This window comes from Poecilia latipinna, unplaced genomic scaffold (assembly GCF_001443285.1).
Source record: "Poecilia latipinna isolate Pla-1442-1.1 unplaced genomic scaffold, P_latipinna-1.0 Scaffold136, whole genome shotgun sequence".
NCBI lineage: Eukaryota > Metazoa > Chordata > Actinopteri > Cyprinodontiformes > Poeciliidae > Poecilia > Poecilia latipinna.
In genome coordinates this window covers 797,126-813,765 of record NW_015112752.1, presented here as the reverse complement: position 1 = coordinate 813,765, position 16,640 = coordinate 797,126, and the positions used below count along the sequence as shown (strand labels likewise).

The following is a 16,640-nucleotide window of genomic DNA, read 5'->3' as shown; positions in this document are numbered from 1 at the left end:
GTTATCTTTTTGCTCTTCCTTAAGAGCTTATCTTCACACCCATCCACTATTTGTCATTCAGGCTCTCCATGAAAATATATGGACCAACAGTTTTATAAGGTAAACTTTTCTGCCTTTAGAACTGCTTCAATTCTCAAAGGCTCAAAGTTCATAAGGGCATCATGAACAATACATGGACAGTTTGGTCCATACTGACATGATAGTATCTCACATGCTACATATTAGTTGTTTGCACATTCATAAAACAAATATCCCATTTGGACTGATCCTAAGGGTGCTCTGTACTGTAGTGACTGTGAAAGTCACTACAATACAGTGAACTCATTGTTCGTTTCAAGGAATCAGTTTGAGATGATTTGAGCTTTGTGACATTGTGGGAGTTGCTACTGTTGTCATTAAGGGATGGAGATGTCACAATGTCACATTGGGTGCTGAAGCACACTCTAAGTGCTCACCAAAAGATTTGCAAGAAATAGGATTAAAGACTTTTTAAAGAAAATGTATTATCTAACATCAACTTTTTTTAGCTTTATATCAGGTTATAATGTTATTCTTTCATTTAAAACATACTTGGAGTGTTGCTTTGATCCTTTCATGCACGTTTGAGGAATCCTTGAATCTCCCGTGGCAGCCATTTGCCTCCTGTTTTCACAAAACTCCTCCTTGGAGCTACAGTCTCCAGCCTGGTGGATTATGCACCTGCTGGGCGTATCATACAAACTACTTCTCAGTCCAATGCTCCTAAGAACAGTTAACAACATCATAAGAAGCATTGTTGTGGTGTGTCAGAAAGAGTAGGAGATTCTTAAAGAGACAGAGGCCTAATTTCAAATTTCTTTTAAGTCATGTATATACAGCATTTTCAAAACTGAAGGTGACATATTGATTGTGCTATAAAATGTCTTTACATACATGGAAAATACACAATACTTACTTTTTAAAAGTTTGGAAGTGAAAAAAATATTGCTAGATACTCCAGCATAATTCTGGGGAAGGGAGAAGAGTCGGTATGAGGAAAGATCCCATGAAATTTGCATAAGTTGAATAATAAGATTTATGAACCATTTCTTTTTAGATAGCGTGTTGGGGTATTGCAAAGGTCCAGTTGAATCTATTCAGCTGAATGTGATGCACCTAAAAATGCCCCCACACTACGTTTGGTTGTTTTATAAATTTTAAATATTTTCATATACTATTTATTTTATTTTTTCCAAATGAACAAATTATATTTTGTTAGAATTTTTTGGAATGTTATTCTGCTGTATTTACATTGCTTTACTGGGGTTCAGATGGGGGCAATAGCGGCGACGCGGAACCTTTATATAGGGGTCGTTGCTTCCGGGTTGGTTTTGTGACGAACTTCCTGTTTGTCTCAGACACAATCTGGATGCTAAAGGTAGCGTTTCCGTCGTCTTTGCTAAATCCTGTTTTACTGTTCTTCAGGTCACTACTCTAAAACTGCTCTGTAAGATGTTTACCTTTAATTTTGTCATTTGATAGCACTGTGATACGGTTTCTGTGCACCTTATTGTTAATACTTGTAAGTTTTTATCAACCTAGGTTTAGATTGACAGGAAGCCAACCTGCGCCGGGGAACTCTCACGGGGTGAAATGATTGAAAACCGCGATATCTTACTAACTCCGGGTTTTAGGAGTTTTATTTTGCTTTTGTTTGAATAATATTCAGTGCATGGTGCTTGGTGTTATAAAATAGTTAAGAACCTGAGAGTAAAGTGACTCTAGTTGAGTTTAAAGGTAGAGAAACTATTCTTTGTTCATGAAGCGTGGGAATTCAGACGTTAATGTTGGAATAATGCCATGTTAAATTTTATATATCATGTTTGTAATTCTGTTTTTATCAGTACTAAGTAAGTTTGATGTTTATACCAGTTAATAAGCAGCTGAGTGCAGTCAAGCTTTATAAATAGTTGATTTATCCTATTTAATACACTATACTTTGGTTGTCTTTGTCTAAGTGAGGGAGGATGATGTCAAAAGGGTAAACAGTAATCAAGGTTTTTAAAACAAAAGTTAATGTAAAAGATTAATATTGTATACTGTAAAAGATTTATTGGTTAACAAGTAAATGAGTACATCTGGATGCTAATGGCAACGCTTTGGTGATTATTGCTGAATACTGTTTTACTATTCTTCAGATTGTGTACATCACTGTTGTAGCAGTTCTGACACTTGGGATCTGTAACATGAAGGAACAGCGAGAAGTGGGCAAGCAGGTGAGTCTATGTTGGAGTTTATGCTGGGCAAATGTGGAAGACAGTGGAAGAAGCAATTGGCTTTAGTCAATTCAGTGGAGATAAAAGGAGGAGTATGAATTGCCAAAAATCAGGAGGGATTTGTAGAGGAAAAGTAAGTTCTCAAATCCAGATTCTAACAGTTTCTGAACAAAACATTCATTGAGGCGCCTTCAGCAATCTGGCAGTGAGCTGATGTGTGGAGTGGGCTATAACAGCAGCAAAAATAAAGTTTTGGAATCACCCAACCTTCGTCCAGAACTAAAATAAATAGAAAGTTTGTGGAAATCACAATCTGACAGATTTGGAGAAGTTTTCTGAAAAATTAACATCTTCCTACTGAAGAATACTAAATGTTCAACTAATACTTCAAGTGCTTTCAAGTATTAGTTGACATGTTTGGACACATACAAACTGATTATTTAATTCTTCCGTTATGTATTGTTTTTCTATTGAACTGCATATTGAATCTTTTATCATACATTGGCAGTGGGAAAGGTTCTGAAAGGATTTATTATGGTCTCATTTCTGACATGACAAAGCACAAATTTTCACTGAGGGTAACACTTTTTAAATTTAACTTTGGTAGTGGTAGTACCAAAGTGATATAATGCCGAGAGGCTGAGAGAAGGAAATATTCTATCAGGGGAAGAGTGTTTTGTAAGGCTATTGATGATAAATCACAATAAGTGATTTTCATTTTGTTTGTTTTTATGTATTTAGCAACCCCCTTTGTAATTTCCCAGAGGTATTGTATAAACAGCCTATTTATTGCGTTTTATTTATAAAGGAAAAAAAAAGAGTAAAACATAATAAAAGTCTCTGTTTATGATCTGATAATTTACAAATATTTATTTACTCTACTTGACGTGGACTTATCAAACTGATAAATTCTATACAATATAGGTGTTATGTTATGCATGCGTTTTTTTTTATTGTGCTCTGCAAATCTTTTTCCCATTACAAACAATACAAATTACCATTGAGCATTTGCAGTTGTACATCTTTCATGTTTACTAATGTTTTTTTCCATGATTATCTACATTATGTTTTAGGAACCAGTCAACAAGGCCAAAGGGTAACTACTGTATATACATTAAGGACAAAAAAAATAAATATACTAGATATAAGGTTAAATTGTGGTCTTTTACTCAATTGATGAGTGACCACAAAAAAACGAAAAAAAAAAGTGTTGACAAAGGATGGATGATTTTAATTGTCTTTTTAATCTATCTTAACTGCTATGCCATGCCTGTATATATCAAACTTTTTAAATCTGATGTCAAGATAGCTGGCATAGAAACCAGTATAAAAGCCCTTTTCAGGTACAGTCCTGTTTACCTTCTTATGTATTTCTTCAGTTTTTGCTTTTTTCACACTCAGGTCTTTCAGATCATTACCTATACCCTAAACCAAACAGGGCATTTATATTCTAAAGTAATGCCATGTAATATATTAAGGAAAAAGTATTTCTTAACTATCCTGGTTCTAAGTGAAAATATGTTAGGATCTTGAGTTGTTTTGTGGTTTGTTATTTTGTGTTCCTTAGTCCTTTCTGTTAGTTCTGCCTTGTCTCTATTATTCTTAGTGATTCTAGTTGTGTTCTTTTCTTGTCTTGTTGTTTTCTTAGTTACACTACATTTTTTATGTTTCTTATGTCTAGTTATTTTGTTAGATTTGTTGTCTAGTCCCCTGTGTACACTCCCTCGGCCCCTGTGCCACTTTTCCTTTCCTTTTCAGGGTTTCCCCCAGAATACTTGCTAAGCCCGGTGTTCGGGGCGCCAAGGCGGTCCACTGTTGGTTCAACTCGGGTGACTAGTGGATGAATATTACTTCTGACTGAGAAGTTGCAGTGATTTCTAGGGCAGCTCCCTCCACGCCTATTGGTTACTGAATCTCAAATGTTGTTCCCTTCCAAAGTGTCACTTGATTTCCTAGATCTGAATGAAAATCTACTTTATTGATAAACTCTCAACAATAGAAACAATATTATTTAATGTATTGCTCATGTAGCCATTTTAACATATAGTAATTGTGGGACTTGGCTAAGGATTTCCCCAACCCCCTGGTCCCCCCCCCCCTTTTTTTTTTAATGAAACTCTGTAGATATACAGAGGATGCTTGAATGAGTCATGTTCAATTACTGGTATCCTTGAAGGCTGCAGCTCATATACGGATACAAACCCCAATGAAGCTGTTTTTTTTCTGGGGGTTGGGACTGTGTTATTATTCCCTGTTGTTTTCTCCCCAAAATCAATTTTCTCAGTTTCTATGACTGTATACCCCTAATTGACAACATCAAAAAAAGCCTCAGGTCTTTGTGAGGACCCAGTCTCCTCGTTCAGCGAGATAAACTGAGCATTGTTGACAAGTTCTCAGCATAGATTAAAGTGCACTGTAACACTACATTGTCTCAGCCTGTGGACACCCCATCAAGGATGTGTTTCAGGCGACTTGTCCCAGAAGGGATGTTTCATATGAAGCATTATGTTCTAATATTTCATACTAGTTCTTTTATGCAATGCCTTGAGGGCCTCTGCTGCTCTGATAGTCAATGTTTTGATGTAAGGTGTTATTTATCAAATATTTCTGTGATTTTCATGCACACTTACATAGGATGCACTGCATCTGCATTTGCAATGTATAAACCTCTAATCATATTCTGAATTTTATTTCAACTTCCTGGGGCAAATCATTCTGCATCATCACTTCATGTGCAGCACCCATTTAAAACTTGTAAACATCGTGGCTGGGTGGTTGCTGATATTTAACTTTTTTGAAACATAAGTGATTATAGTATTTTTTTTCTGTAGTTTATAGCAACATCAATATCAAGAGACCAAGAACACAACCTAGAGGTGAGAGGGATCAAAGAGGACTGTTACGCTAATTCCAACAAGACCAGTTTTTTTTTTTTTTTTTTTTACCATAATACAGTAATTTGGAAAGTATGACTCTAGACATCTAAAAACAAAGTTGGAATGTGCTAATCTGCTCCAAAACCTTTTTATTTCAAACAATAAATTATTTTACCGTTTTTCAAAATATATTAATACCTTTGCTTATATATAATTTCATGTAATTATTATTTTTTTTTAAACCTTGTCATACACTTTTTTAATTTTGTTCCGTTTCTCATTCCCTTTTTGCCAGTTGACTGTTGTATAATTTGACAGATTGACTCCTGATCAAAGCAAGATAACTTTTAAATGACCTCCTCAAAATGTTCTTACTGTATCAGTGTAACACAGAACGTTTCACTAATCCACTGACATCCAAGCAGGTGTTAGTATCGTCAATGATTTGTATATTAGCATTGCAAGTACTGAGCAAGAAAATAGAAAAACAACAACAACTATGTTTGTGTGCATGGCTTGGAAAACTGCAATATATATTTTGCACATTATTTTGTTTCTCTAACAAAGCTGAGGTCACCCTTGCCAATGACAGTCTCAGAGAAAGAGCGTATGCATCAGTGGTTCCGAGAAATAAATGAATCATCATACTACTGTGTGATTAAATATTACATTTTTTAAGGTCTTTCGTTTTTGCCATTAATTTTCTTTAGACAAAGCTTAAATAATATTCCTAACCATGATGCTCTGTTTTACAGGTCAACGAATGTAGTGACTAGTGTTCCAGCAGCTCTCCCAGGATGGCAGGGATATCTGGACAAAGTTCATGCAGCATGCCACATGTCACAGACTGAGGTAGACTGAAGAAGTCTGTCTTTCACCACCAACATTTTTGCAGAAGGTAAAAATATAAAAATTTTTAGAGGAAAACTCAGATGAGTACGATTAACAAAGTAAAATGCACCTCCAATGATACAGTTTTGCAAGTCATACATATCAAAATGGCTGTAATGACAAAAATTGGCCAAAAGGCCATTGAATGGTTTGCTAGGCCAGTGGCTGAAAAAAAAAAAAAAAACACAGAAAAGAGAACAACATATATCAAGTGTTTTTGGTATTTCAGAAAAATATCACACAAAATAAACATCTATGAAATAAGAACTTTTATTCATAATATATTCATACTTGTACACAAGTAAAATAAAATAAAATGCATATCTATGATTCCATTGCAATCCCCAATGAATAAAAGGACAGCATTCATTTCATAAATGCTCCCCATATATCCTTTCTGTCATGAAAATATAGAACTAAAATCCAGGGGAGGCAAAACATTTGTTTTTATAAACATAAAAAAAGAACATTACAACAAATGTATGACTTTGAATAAATAATGAGAGGGGATTGTTTTTTTCTTTAAACAGACCAAACATTCTTTGTGTGCATTCTGTCTCTGATTTCCTGTATGAGGCTTTTTTTCCACCTTTTTTTGTCCTTCATTTTGTCTTCTTGTGGTCTGTCTAAGCAGTAAAAGCTTTTAGGGGGGAAAAAGGAGGATTCTCCAAAGTGCATCTTAGACACAGTACAATTGAGTACATAGAGAACAAACAATTTTGGGCACCAAATCAATATTTACATTAGATCTGTAGTGTTCTGTAAAGGCATCCGTTTCTTTTATTGTACTCTTTTCATTATTGTTTGTCTCCAGCAACGTTGGATCAACATGACTCCTTGCTTCTCAGTCACTTCCTGTTGTAGGTGTCACTGGATCTTCTGTATCATTGTCATTAGCATAAACATTCTTGAGTCCTTTGTGCAGAGTGTTGTCAGGAGTCCTAAGACATGGCTAGAGATATCCAAATCATGGGAATGATGAGAAAGTGCAACACTTGCAAAGTAGAGCTCTGGCTTTTACTGCAGTGGGAATCCAATTTTGTTTTTTTGGAACACTTCTTTTTCTTTTTGTTTGATGCTGTAGATGATTCTGGATTCTCTATGAACTCAGGGTTTAGGTTTTCCAATGTCTTGTCCAGGTTGTTAGATAAGGTCCCCAGTGGCCCATCATTCTGCTTATTCTGGGTCTCATTTTTTGTTCTTTCTTGCTGCTTGTATTTGGTCTTGGACATGTTCTCCTTTTCCTTAGGGGGATTATTCGTGATCTGGCGACTCTTTCCAGAAAGGATGGAGGATTTGTCATTATCTCCAGGACAACACTTGGGAATGATGTCGCCTAGAGGGCTTTCAGTTGAGGAAAATTTCCCAGACTGTGCCTTGGAGTTAAAGAGAGTTGTCTGGATTTGTGATGTCTCGACACATCCCTCCAATTCTTCACTTTTCAGTTGTTTCAGGTCCTTTCCTGCCAGGAACTCAGGGACATAGCACTCCAATTCTGAACTGGAGCCTTTGAAACGTTTGAACCAATCCCACAATGTCCTTGCACGGCAGTCACAAATCCACTGATTCCCATTTAAGCGCAAATACTGAAGGGAAACCAGAGGATCCATTGTCTCCCCAGTCAAGACAGTAAGGTTGTTGAAGAACAGGAACAAGGATTTTAGTTTCCCGAGATCACTAAAAGCCCTGGGTTGTACAAAGATTACCTGGTTCTGGTGTAGCAGTAGCCTGTCCAGATTTATTACGCCACGAAACATGTTGTCTGTTACTATCTTGATCTTGTTATTATGCAGGTGGAGATAAGTGAGATTGGCAAGGTCCACAAAGGTGTCATCATGCAGAGTGTGAATGTTATTATCCTGCAAGTAAAGATACTGGAGAGAGAACATTCCTCTGAAAACCCCAACAGGGAGCTCTGACAGGCCACACCTGTGAAGGTGGAGGGTGTGCAGCTTAGTTAAACCCCGAAAGGCCGTTGGGTTGATGGTGCGGAGGTTGCTGTTATCTCCAATGTCCAGTTCCTCCAGTTTTTCCAGACCAAAAAAGGCTCCAGCCTCGATGTAGGTTATGTTGTTTGAGTAGAGCCAGAGAACAGTAAGATTGTGGCAAGAACTGAAGCTAGTGGACCTCACCACTGTCAGCTTGTTACTCTGGAGGAATATCCGTTGGCTCCGTACAGGAATCACTGTAGGAATGGAAAACAGTCCTTGTTGTTGGCAAGCCACAGTGGGCTTGGGCTCACTGTAGCACACACACTTGGCAGGGCAACTGTCAGTTTGAGGCAATAGGTTCAGCCACATCACCAGGAAAAGGAGTCGCCCCCCTGTGGAGACATTAAGAAAAGACACAAGTGGATCAGTAAATATTAAATAAATATAACCTGGAAATCTGCAGAGAAAAGAGAATCTTGGCCAGTGTTCACAGAAAATAATAAAACAGGCCACCTTTCAGTATTCCCTAGACAATGAATATGCTATTTGTCTCTTTTGAATAAGTGTCAGCTGAAATGTAATAAAAATCAAACAAAATTCCAAATATTCTTTTGATATGAGCTTGATGTTTAACACGAATAAACAGAACAGTTAATCCAGTTTAAAAATTGATTCACTGGATGTTTTAGCTTTGATGTTGTTTGGATTGAAAGCAGCAGGAGTCCTCTCAACTGCTGACTCATTTTGAATTGGGTGGATGGCTGCTGTATGGAATTAGCTTGATCTAATAAGGCAGACATAACTAATGGTGTTTTAGTGTTCCTGATGCTGACATTGTGCCTGATTGTGGGAGAAAAATCACCATGCCAAGCAGAAAAAAAAAAATGAAAATCTGATAATGCTACCAGGTAGCCAGAACCAATTAATTATTTTGGGGGGAGCTAAAATATACCACCATTACCCTTTATTACATAAAGTGTCAGTGTTAGGGTTTATATTCAGGAATCACCATAAATTCTTACCACATAAAGGGAGTACCTTGAGATTCATGAACAATTGTAAAACAAGATTTTAGAGTTACCAGATGATATGAATCAAAATCAAATAATTAAAGATCAGCTTCTGTGTTGACTCACTATGTTCTACCAGAATCAGTTTTAACAACTAAAGAAAAAAAAAATTGCTTCATCAAATTTCCTTCAATCTTTACAATATAAATGATCAGACTTTAATATTATACAGCATCATTGCTTGAAGCATGCTGTATGCTTAGCAATTAAGACCAATGTTTATTTTATGTGTTTACCCATGTTTAAAAATAAAACATACGTCACATTAATTATTTGTGCATGTTCTCTGCCATGGTTCAGATTAAAAGTATTATAGCTGAAATGGGGTTAGATAGCCACACATAAACGATCCACTCTGATATTACACTACTGTTCAGCTCAGTAAAAATTTAACATTATCTACAACCACTCAGTCATCATTCATGTACAGACGAAGATGTCAACATGTCACAAACTGTGGTAATCATACAACGGGAGATACGCCTCCAATTCTCTGAATCCCGTTAAACTCCGGTCCCTCCTCAAAATTTCCAATCTTCGCTCCAATACACATGTAAGGAATCCGAGGGATGGCAGGCATGACAGGTGGTGAGAGTGGGGGAAAATGCATGAGCCGTACTCATCCCTCCTTACATCCCGCTGCTCGCCCCCCTCTCATTCGCCCGCAAAGTGTTGTGGTGCAGCTTATCTCTGGACCTTGTTAAACGGGGCTCTGGTGTGGCCTGACAGCAGCCCTCTGCTGCACTTTCCTTCCAGCCTCCCTGCTCAGCCGTCAGACTGCCACCGGAAAGCTGTCAAGACCTTCCACTCTTTCTGCACCGCAGCACTTTTCCCTCAGCACTGACTAACAATAGCGATATTTTACCTCACAGCACGCTTCGTGTATCTCCTCTGTCGTCTTCATTTTTTTCTCCTCGCTCTCCTGCCTGTTCATTAGCAGTTTATTTCACCTGCACCTCATGTCATTGCGCGGATTCCACAGAACGAAGCAAAATATGTCTTGTTTTTGTTAGAAACTGTTGAATGAAAGAAATAATCCCTAAATGTCGTTGAACCCCCGATAATTCTCCTGAGTAAATTGCGTTATTCTTTGAGCAAAATTCTAGCATCCCAACAGAAGCCTTGATGTAACATTAAGATTAGATCCTGTGTGGTTCAATCTGTAGCAATGATTCTTAAACTGTTGCACATGTGGTTTTTGGGCTGTGGTAATCTGAATAAATGTTTTATCTATGATTTTTTTGATGGAAAATATGAACAAAGTGATGAAGTGGTCATAGACACACACATAACAAAACAAAATATGTTTTAACACAAAGATCATAAACTATAGTGTGAAAAATGTAAAGTTCATGTTAATTCTTATACTATTTTGCTATAACATAATCAGCGAAGGAAGCTTTTTTTTTTTAGCTCCAATTATAGACAACTTTTTGTCGCTTGGCAGCTATATTGGATTCGGTGGAAATGGTTGGTGTGAAACATCCAATTTTCTCACATGAAATTCTGACTTCCAGTGGCATGTAAAACTGGAATTCATTACTGAACCACGTCCTTCCACCAAACATGCAACATATTTGATTTTGTTAAAAAAAAAAAAAAATCTCTGGGGGTGCTGTGGTGGCACAGGGGCAAAGCACAACCCACGTATTGAGGTCTTGGTCCTCGTGGCGGTGGTCACAGGCTCGATTCCCGGCCTGGTGACATTTGCTGCATGTCTTCCCCCTCTCTCGTTACCCTGTTTCCTGTCCAACTACTTTCAAATAAAGGGCACTAGAGCCAACAAAACCTTTAAAAGAACTAAATAGGTCGCTGCCATAAAGATGTTTGAAAATATATATCAATGTGGTGATATTTGGAGATAACTTTTTACTGTGGTGGTACTTGTAAGATGACAGATTTAGGAGTACATAAAGTAGGCATAGCCCAGTTACCAGGATTAAGGTACACCAAGGATTTAAAAAGTTTCTAGTTCTAAAACAACTATAATGTTTATATATATATATAATTTGCTGAGTCTTAAGTTCTTGTAATTAAATGCTAGCAAAAGTCTCTGAGTGACCCATGTGTTGTCTGGCTGTATAGAGTTTATCTGGGCTGACTCTCCCTCACCTGTGTCAGTGCTCTATCTGTTAAACCTAGACATTAATTCCTTGTATTTTGGAAACAGAATAAAATTCTGGAGTTTTAGGAATATGTTGAAAGAAACTGACATGTGTACATTAAATTATCTGATTTGTGATCGTCAACAAACAAAAAGGGGTTCCAAGGCTCAGGTTATGTGTCATTTTTTATTCCTATAAGTATGTTAAACAAATTCTATGATGGAAATACTCTTGACAATTTTCTATTGAATGGTAGGGTTTGATCTTGGCTCTTCTTTGTTTTATTTTCCATTTGAGATAGTTTCACTTCAGAGTTGGATAAACTACTTATTACTGCTGCACAGATTCCAGCTTTGGTAACAAATTAATAAAGACAACACTTTCTTGTGTGCTGCTTGTGTGTATCCACTATTTCTAAGTACTCAAATATCTGATGTGTTCACATTGAGTAAAACAATTCCGCACAAGGAAGCTAACTTTTAATATGTAGCAAAAAAACACTGTGTAAGCCATTTTTCTTAGATAGGGTTGTAACAATACATCCATCTTACAAGACTAACATGGTTTGGGTAATATTATATATTATATATTGTATTGCATGTTGTATATTGTATCTCAATGTATTTTTTTGTCTACATATAGAGATGGTTCTAGTGCCAAAAATGCATGGAGTATATTGCTTTTTATATCTTCACAAATGGATTAAAGGTTTCAGAAATATCAAATTTTATTTTATATAATCCTTATAAAGGATTTTTTTTTTACCCATTACTCTAAGCAGTTGGGGATTTGAACTACTGTCTATAAAAAACTGTGCAATGGCCCTTTTCATGGTCACTAATAGGAATCTCCAAACCAGACTTTGGTGTTATTAGCAATTAACTGTAAGCCAGTTGCAGTAGCTTTCACTCTTCTCACAGTTTTCAGTTTTATTCCAGTTCTTGCAATAAAATATTATTTGACTCTGACAAATTAAAGGCACATTGAAAAGGCACAAACACTACAACAATTAACATGCACAGAAATACACATAGTGATTTAGTCTCTTGCTGTTTGTTTTTCTACTAAGTACCCAAATGATTTAGAAGTTGGCAGGGGACTTCCTTAATGCTTTTGTGTTGTCAGACAGTCTTTATGTCCCTAACTATATAATATCAAACCCAGTCGCAGCAGTCAGGATCGTAATAAGAGGGTTAACTGGTTTTATCAACAAAATCAAGCAAATCAAGACTACTACCTGTCAGGAGAATAATATGGGACTCAAAATAATGTGTCAACTTCAAACAAAGACGCATACTGACAGCAACTAGATAGTACTTTCAAAGACTCAGTTTAGACAAAAAATACTCTGCAGCTTTAACATATGGTGCTCTAATCGGCAGTCTGTTGATATATTTCAAAGGTGCACCTATTCTTTAAACAATGGAATACAGTGGGAGACTAATTGCAGGGGAGAAGGACACAACCACACACAACTGGCAGAAATCTACCATACTTGAGACCTCCTATTGAAACACGTATAACTGCCTATTTTAATAGTTTAAGCACCAGATATACCTCAGTCTACATTAAGTGGAAACCGTCATGGCACTAGTTGAGAAGCTAGCATCTATGGCTTTCCTTGTCTCTGCTCTTGGGTGTACGTCAATCAGCCACAAGGAAAATGAATGGGGCTCTAATGTGTCATGTAATCTTGCACCACGGTATCTCAGCTTCCCATGCTGCATTTCCTTTCAAATATTATAGGTATGCTTCACAAAAACACCTTTGAATAGGCACATTTTCTACAAATGACTTGGAGTTATGCTTCAAAGAAAAATCTGTGAATAGGTGAATTCACAATGATGAATAGGCAGGGCTCAACTGTACAATTTTTGATTGCTGTTCAGTACTGAATGAGTGATGCATATATTTTGTAGCATCACATATTTTAGGCTCATTCAGTAGCAATCATGAAGTGAAGCTAAATAATCAAAGTAATTGGATTTTTTAAAAACAATTTAATACTTATTCTCATTCAGCTGCATGAGAATAAGTATTATTCTCATGTTGCCTTTTTCAAATTTATTGCATCATGTTGCTTTGAATAAAATTGTAATAAATTAAGAACTAAATCAGATCTAGTTGCAATTAAGTGGTGAATCTTTGTTTTTGGGTTATTTATCTTTTATGTATCAGCAGAGAAACAAAAACCTAGAGCCCAGATTTGCATTTTCTCTTCTCAAAGAATATTGTAAAGTGTTGGTGTGTTTAGGACTTCAAGGCTCAGTTAGGAAACCACAGATGATAGTTGTTTTTATCAATCAGTGGTCTGAACCATTTTTAGGTTACTGTTTGTAGTAAAAATGCTTCTGTATTGTTTGATTAAGCATGAGGAATATCCTGGTATCTAAAAGCAAAAACCATAAGAAACAAGAAGAGAGTCGAACTATGTCACATAGTATAGAGTTTACACAATTTAATTTAGAAGCCACCTGGGTTCTTTCTACCAAAGGTCTTCAGTTAAGCATTAAGTAATCAATGCTGCTATCAACTCTGAATTAGTGAAAAGTCACTACATCTGAGAGCACATTCTCCAGATTCGTTGTATTCTGTTCTCAACTTACAGTAGAGTTGTCATTCATCAGAATTCATGACTTCATGTTTTTGGATACAATGGTGAGATAAGACTTAGCTAACACTAAATATAATGATGAGGAGGAAAGTGTTGAGAGGTTTGTTTAAAGGGGGATTGGGCCAGAATCAGGCTTATGCTCAAATAGCATTACAATAAAGGTTAGACTTAAGTACAACCAAGGAAAAGTGCATGTTTTATGGGAACTTTTGTGTACTTTGATGGCCTATGACATGTTTTCCCAGTTTCACAGGTTTGGTTTCAGATGCCAAACAGCTGAAAGCCAGTGGAGTGGATAAATAAAATCAACAAACCATGGCTTCAGTTTAAATGTTGTGGTGCCAGTGCCCCAGCAGAAGCCAGAGTACATCACATTCTGTTGGAAAAAACATAAAGATGTCAACATGAGTGGAATGAGTGGGTGCAGACAGCTTTGTTTACTCATCGGGGCATCACATAGCCAGATTCCTCACTCATTTGCATATGTCCCTGGCATGTTTGCAGCTTCACACAAATGCTCACTGCTCCTTTGTCTTACAGTTAAAATGCAACATCCGTTCCGACATTTTTCCATGCACCAAAATGCACAAAGTAGACAGAGGGCATGCTGGGACAGCACATTCAGCCGGCCTCTGATTCATCACGGTAGCTTTACTTTGAAGGGGCAGGGAACGAGAAGCGACAGCTAACATGTCTTATCCCTTTGCTTAGAGTGGAAGTGATGTCTCTGTCAGAGATGAATCACATCGTTCTCCAGAGGGACCTCCTGGCCTCTTTCTGAAATTACACATTATTGTGTTGCTGCAAGGCAGGCTGTCATTTAATATACTTATAATTTCTTTCAGCTGTGTCATATATCATATGCAAGTCCATTCATACGTAATTTTTTTTATATCATGCCCAAATAGGAAAATGCAGATGACATGATAGCTGTATGAAAACCAGTCAAAGAAAATTGATGCAGATAAGATGACTTGAAGGCAAGATTTGAAAGGTAAAACACTATCACAAACTAAAAGCTATCAAGAATTTCACCAATAAGAAAAGGTAGAATTAATGAACTGAAGAAAAAAATGTTAATTTTATAAAAAGTTATGCTTTGTGTTGATTACAGATTTTAATAGGTTTTTAATACTTAATTTTGAATTGTCTTTTATGAGTACAAATTTGAAGCACAATGACTTAATTAATGAAAATCTGGTTACAGGGACTCCCCTGTACTTTAAATTGTATGACACTATATAAAAAAATTAATCTTTGTATTATTTGACCATGCATTTATTCACTAGAAGGCATTTGGTTGCTTGTGTAAATCCACAATTCAACTTATATTTTACCCAAGTTTCCTGATCATCTACTGATCCAATCAGTGCTGTCAAACTAACATTTTTTAATGCTGGAATCGATCACCTTCAGTCACTTATAATATCTAACCCGAATTTATTGCCTTTGATAGTTGAAGTTAAAATAACATTCTAGTCAAGTCACTTCTATTGTAAAAAATATTAAAGATGTACAAATATTCCTTTGTGGACAACTAAGCAAGTCAGTAAAGCCAGTAAAGCTACTTTAACGCTCATGGGTATATGTAAACTTCTCATCATAACTGTATTAGATGAAAATCTGAGAAATCAACTCTTCTTTAACTGTACCACTGCAGTTGTAAATAATTAAAAATGCATATAGTTATTTTTACCACTTAAAAGTACAGACACAAGAATAAACTCATGCAAAGTTTTTTAAAAGTTAAGAAGTAGTTTTCTTAAAGTAAATCAGTGCTTTTTGTTCTGCTTCAAACTTTCTGAGCACATTCTAATCATGTGCTTCTACTTCAGCCCATGTGGAGTTTCTTGCTTCTTTGGGGAAAAAAGTGAGAATTACAGAGTAGCCTACAGTCACACGGTCACAGCAAACCAGGAGAATATTCTATTAAAGTTTGCTTTGAACCTCTTTTCCCTTCATAAGCCTGTGAAAAGTTTTATTATATGGGGAAAATGGTCTTCATTTTCAAGAGGACCACTGAGTAGCAAAGGAATTGGTTGGTAGGGCATATTCATATGAAAAAGACTGAGTTGAAAAAGACTATGCTGACCTTTTTATTGCACCTGTTACTGGAAGTAAAGTTTTCAAATGGCTTATTTTTCCTTCTTCATATTGCTTTTTGTGAAGTAAATGTTATTTCTAGAGGTAAAAAATCACTGAGTTTAGCACTTGGTAATGTAAAAGTTGCCTGAATGCAGGGCAGGGTATAAGTAAGTATTTTGCAAGTTAGAGTGCAAGCCTTAAGTCTTTCCACTGAAGTTATGAGTCAGCTTGCCAAAAAGACATGCAAATCCCCAATTATGATGATTGTCATTTGTTATGATTCAGAATTAATATAAAATATCCCCACCCAAAAAAATCTGCTGGGTGTCGGTCTCCATTTTGTAAATATATGGGATATCCTGCCATTATCATGCAGTCAAACACATGAAACATATGCATGTGCAGGAAGCTCCAAGACAATGAGAAAACTACAGAAATTGAGGAAAGAGATATTCTACCAACTTATTTTGGTTTTCAATGAAGACTGGAATTGACATGCACTGATGCGAAAGGTTTGTAAAATGAAGATCAAGCACTTTGGGAACACTGAAAATGTGCATAGTCATGGCACACTGGAGTCGAGATATGCCATACCCTCCCATACAGAGCTCTATGCGATGTGCTTGAGAAGCGTTTTATCAATTGCAGTGTGAAATTATGCACATCTGTATGATTCTTCACTAAATTATCAAATTGCTCACAGCTTATGGATGAAAATTGTAATGTCTTTGCTATAAAAATCTAATGGAATTGATTTTCTCTCCTATCATAATGTTTAGCCCAGACATTTTGTGCACTGATTTTTTTTAATGAATAAATTTATGTAAACATCAA

The 16,640-nt window shown here is 36.4% G+C and overlaps 1 protein-coding gene and 1 long non-coding RNA gene across 2 annotated transcripts in view; one reads left to right on the top strand and one right to left on the bottom strand.

The window, feature by feature from the left end:
- Nucleotides 1-1,267: 1,267 nt before the first annotated feature.
- Nucleotides 1,268-7,338, top strand: LOC106945273 (uncharacterized). The gene is made up of 5 exons (XR_001424529.1): nt 1,268-1,443; nt 2,157-2,234; nt 3,993-5,110; nt 5,866-6,008; nt 7,251-7,338. It is a non-coding gene; the product is annotated as an uncharacterized LOC106945273 (long non-coding RNA).
- The window catches only part of rtn4r (reticulon 4 receptor), a 59,353-nt gene continuing 49,232 nt past the window's right edge, over nt 6,520-16,640 (bottom strand). The window contains exon 2 of the mRNA XM_015028836.1: nt 6,520-8,324. Coding sequence (XP_014884322.1) covers nt 6,943-8,324 — 1,382 coding nt within the window. The 3' untranslated portion in view covers nt 6,520-6,942. The remainder of the gene's footprint in view (nt 8,325-16,640) is intronic.